At 42.4% G+C, this 4,777-nt stretch overlaps 1 protein-coding gene across 1 annotated transcript in view; it reads left to right on the forward strand.

Moving 5' to 3' along the window:
* The window catches only part of EFCAB3 (EF-hand calcium binding domain 3), a 49,089-nt gene extending 47,848 nt beyond the window's left edge, over positions 1–1,241 (forward strand). The window contains exon 12 of the mRNA XM_011947907.1: positions 886–1,241. Within this exon, the coding sequence (XP_011803297.1) occupies positions 886–1,209 (324 nt within the window). The 3' untranslated portion in view covers positions 1,210–1,241. The remainder of the gene's footprint in view (positions 1–885) is intronic.
* Positions 1,242–4,777: the final 3,536 nt, after the last annotated feature.

Genomic DNA, 4,777 nt, shown 5'->3' on the forward strand with positions numbered 1-4,777 from the left:
AAAAAAAAAAAAAAAAAAATTTTTTTTTCAAATCTGTCCCCTTCACTCCATCCCCATTATCACTGCCTTAGATGAGGCAGTCACCAACCTGGTATCCTCCAACCATTCTCTACACAGCTGCTAATAATCCAACATGAAGAGCCAACCATGGCACTGTCCTACTTAAAAGTGAACACATCCCTCTCAATGATGGCAATTTCAACTCTATTTTCTGCTTAAGGGATTTATTTCACTTTCATTAGAAACAGTGGCTCACTACAGCAAGATTTTCACTGAGGAACAGTGTCTTGCTAGCCTCACAGAGATTACTGACTTATAAGATTAAGTGTAAGGGCCTGCCTGTCCTTTGTCATTATTTATTCCTCTGACTTTAAACTTGACACTCCAGCAATACCAAGTGCCTGAACCCTCCTACCACACCTCCAGGATATTTACTGCCTTGGGGGTCTCTGTTTATGCTGTCCCCTCTCCCTGGAACACCTTCCCCTCACCACTCACTCCCTCAATTTGATCACATCCTTGAGGACCTACTCAGCTCAGCATCATCTCCCAGTCAGTTCTCCCTATCCTAGGCTGAATTGAGTGACTGAATTGGCACTCCTGTTATATCCGTAGCCTATCTCCATCCCATACTTCAGCCTATTTTAGTCCACTGTATTTTTCATATCCTTATAAAATTTCTTATTACCTCATTATTCCCAAGCAGTACATTTTGATTGTCCATCAACTCCTAGCTCACATTTCCTCACGAGGCACCACCCAATGTATAGACTCAGTGACTTTTGAGTAGCCTAGGAACATAACTCTTGGGGTATCTATCATTGTGGGCCACAAATCAAAGCTACTTTAAGGTAACTACAATAAACTTCTGGTCTCTCACTACAGGTGAAGAGAGCTACTGATACCTATAATTTAGGAATTGCCCTTGAACACCAGAAAGAAATGCTAAACCTCTGGCAGAAGATCCGAGGGGATTTGATTGGGATAGACTCTAGAAATGAGTCCTTTTATGACACCTTTTCTACGTATACATGGTCCTGGAATGTTTGCCAAGAACTACTTTCTCCTAAGGACTTAAGGTTATATGATGCCTATGTGAATAGAAATTCCTCCCACAACTCCAGATCCTTTTCCTCATCAGATACCAGTGAATGTGACACAGACTCAGGAAGAAAAAGAAAAAGGAAAGGTTTAAAGGGATTTCAGTAATGAAATTTCTACATTTTCTAAACAGCTCATCACAAACTACTTTTTCATAGTTATCAAAATTATGGTTTCTTGCTTTTGTCTAAGTACATTCTTAGAAGCTGGAAATTTTGACATCTTTTGGTTTCTGACCAGTAAAAATGTTTAAGTCATAAAATGGTTTCCCTTTCGTAAATTTTTTGTTTGTTTATGTTTTGAGATGGAGTCTTCCTCTGTCACCAGGCTGGAGTGCACTGGCATGATCTTGGCTCACTGTAACCTCCGCCTCCTGGGTTCAAGCCATTCTCTTGGATCAGCCTCCCGAGTAGCTGGGATTACAGGCGCCCACCACCACACCCAGCTAATTTTTGTATTTTTAGTAGAGAAGGGGTTTCACCATGTTGGTCAGGATGGTCTGGATCTCCTGACCTCGTGATCCACCCGCCTCAGACTCCCAAAGTGCTGGGATTACAGGTGTGAGCCACCGCACCCGGCCCCCTTTCCTAAATCTTGACCAGTAAATAGATGCTGGGCTGTTCATTCCCTAGCAATAAGCTATGCTCTGCTGCCCCTACCTGGCTTAAGACTGCCTAAGCCTCAGCAGGAAGGAGAAAAGTTGACTTGAGCTAAGGGCTCTCCAAGCAATAAACCTGAGTTTATGGTGAGTGTAAACTGGATTAGGTTTTCAATTGTTTGTGAAAGACACGAGAGACAGCAGAAGAGGATGACCTTTCAGTTTCAGGGAATAAGATCAGCAAGCCCTAAAGAACCTTGATTAAACTTGGGGATTACCAAGGCTCCTTAGCTACAACCTGCACACCTGGATTGCTCTTACAAATAGCTGAACACGGCCAGGTGCGATGACTCATGCCTGTAAGCCCAACACTTCGGGAGGCTGAGGCAGGAGGATCACCTGAGGTCAGGAGTTCGAGACCAGCCTGGCCAACATGGTGAAACCCTGTCTACCAAAAATACAAAAATTAGCTGGGCGTGGTGGCACACGCCCATAATCCCAGCTACTCTGGAGGCTGAAGTGGGAGAATCACTTGAACCTGGGAAGAGGAGCTTGCAGTGAGCTGAGATTATACCACTGCACTCCAGCCTGGGCGACAGAGCAAGACTCTGTCTCAAAACAAAGCAAACAAAAAACGAATAGCTGATCACATCCATTGTATTTATTGTTGCTGTTCTTTAATGCATTTAATAAAGCAGCACATATATAACTATATTACAAGTTTGGGGATTATAATTTTTTATTATGGTAAAATATACATTCCATAAAATTTGCCCTTTCAATCATGTTTAAGTATGTATCATCCATTACTGGTTTTTTGTTTTGTTTTGTTTTGTTTTTTTGGTGTGTGTGTTTGTTTAGAGACAGGGTCTCACTCTGTCACCCAGGCTGGTGTGCAGTGATACAATCATGGCTTGCTGCAGCCTCAACCTCCTGGGCTCAAGGAATCCTCCCACCTCAGCTTCTCACGTAGTTGAAACTACAGGCATGCCCCACCATGCCTGGCTAATTTTTTTATTTTTGTGGAGACATGGACTCCCTGTGTTGCTCAGGCTGGTCCCAAACTCCTGGGCTGAAGTGATCCTCCCACCTCAGCCTCCCAAAGTGGTATTATTACAAGTATGAGCTACTGTGCCCAGTCCCATTGGGGTATTTTTCTGTGGTTCTCAAGGGTTGCCCACAGAGAGACAGACCACTTTTGGACTCAGGAAATCTGGATGTACCAAGACTAAATCTATATTAACCTTCTGATCTACTGTCAGGATGGCAAAGTGTTTTATTTCTTGTGCCAATTCTGATCTAAAAGTGAAAGGGATAAAAAAATATATATATAAGGGATGAGATCAACTATTTGTAAATGTTGTCCAAGAAGCTGGTTTGCAGGTGTGTGGGTGCAAACCAGTCCATCACACTCAACATATAGAACAAATGCTTTTTAAATCACTATTCTAGAAAAATTTTGACCCAGAAAAAGGAAAAGATATGTCCAATATTGATGGGGACAATGCCTCATAATGTTAAAAAAAAAAAAATTGAGACAGAGTCTTACTCTGTTGCCCAGAATCAGTACAGCAACGTGATTTCAGCTCACTGCAACCTCTACCTCCCCAGGTTCAAGTGTTTCACCTGCCTCAGCCTCCCAAATAGCTGAGATTACAGGTACGTGCCACCACACTCAGCTAATTTTTTATTTTTAGTAGAGATGGGGTTTTGCTATGTTGCCCAGGCTAGTCTCAAACTCCTAACCTTAGGTGATCTGCCAACATCAGCCTCCCAAAGTGCTTGGATTACAGGTGTGAGCCACCGCGCGCCGCTGTAAAATTATAAAATACCAGAAAAAAGCAATGAAGGCAATGCCCCCAAAACTGCTTATTGAAATGGCCTTGAGGTAATTTTGCTAGTGTTACCATGAATAGTCAAAAGAGTCTAAATATACTTGCTATTATTCATAAAGATACAATGTTGGAGAGAAGAACTAACCTTATAGATAAGTAGCCATATTTTCTAATAAAAACAAGATTTATGACTTGACAAGAGACTTTTCACATGGCTGTAGGTATAACAGGGAATCTAGGAGATATAATTTGGATGCCAAAATGTTACAGTTCCTGGAATCTTTCCTTGCATCAGTGAGATAACAGGACAGAATATTTTTTAGTAGGATCTGTCCTGGAAAATCTAAAATGTACAGCAATACATTATTTCTATTAAATTGTCACACACTGTCGATGACAGTATAAATTGGCATCTCTCTGCCAAAATATAGTATAGCAAGAGGGTACTCATCCATCCATTCATTCACCAATTATCAGCTGAGTTGCATACTGTGTGCCAGACCTAGTTCTAGGACCTGAACATGTAACAGTTAACAAACAAGTAAAATGACTCAACCTCACAGAGCTTAGTGATAGAGATAATTATAACCATTGACTCAGCAATTCCTATTCTAGAAAGTAATCATAGGCCGGGCGCGGTGGCTCAAGCCTGTAATCCCAGCACCTTGGGAGGCCAAGACAGGCGGATCACGAGGTCAGGAGATCGAGATCATCCTGGCTAACACGGTGAAACCCCGTCTCTACTAAAAAATACAAAAAAACTAGCCGGGAGAGGTGGCGGGCGCCTGTAGTCCCAGCTACTCGGGAGGCTGAGGCAGGAGAATGGCGTAAACCCGGGAGGCGGAGCTTGCAGTGAGCTGAGATCTGGCCACTGCACTCCAGCCTGGGTGACAGAGCAAGACTCCGTTTCCAAAAAAAAGAAAAAGAAAAAGAAAGAAAGTAATCATAAAGAAATAATCATGAATGTACAAAATTATTTCATGACAAAGATGTACACCATGTTTAATTTTTTTCTTTTTCTTTTTTTATTTTTGAGACAGCGTCTCACTCTGTTGCCCAGGTTGGAGTGCAGTGGCGTGATCTCAGCTCACTACAACCTCTACCTCCAGGGTTCAAACGATTCTTCTGCCTCAGCCTCCCAAGTAGCTGGGACTGCAGGTGCATACCACCATACCTGGCTAATTTTTGTATTTTTAGTAGAGACAGGGTTTCATCATGCTGGCCAGGATGGTCTTGAACTCCT

This window comes from Colobus angolensis, unplaced genomic scaffold, assembly GCF_000951035.1.
Source record: "Colobus angolensis palliatus isolate OR3802 unplaced genomic scaffold, Cang.pa_1.0 Scaffold271, whole genome shotgun sequence".
Classification (NCBI taxonomy): Eukaryota; Metazoa; Chordata; class Mammalia; order Primates; family Cercopithecidae; genus Colobus; species Colobus angolensis.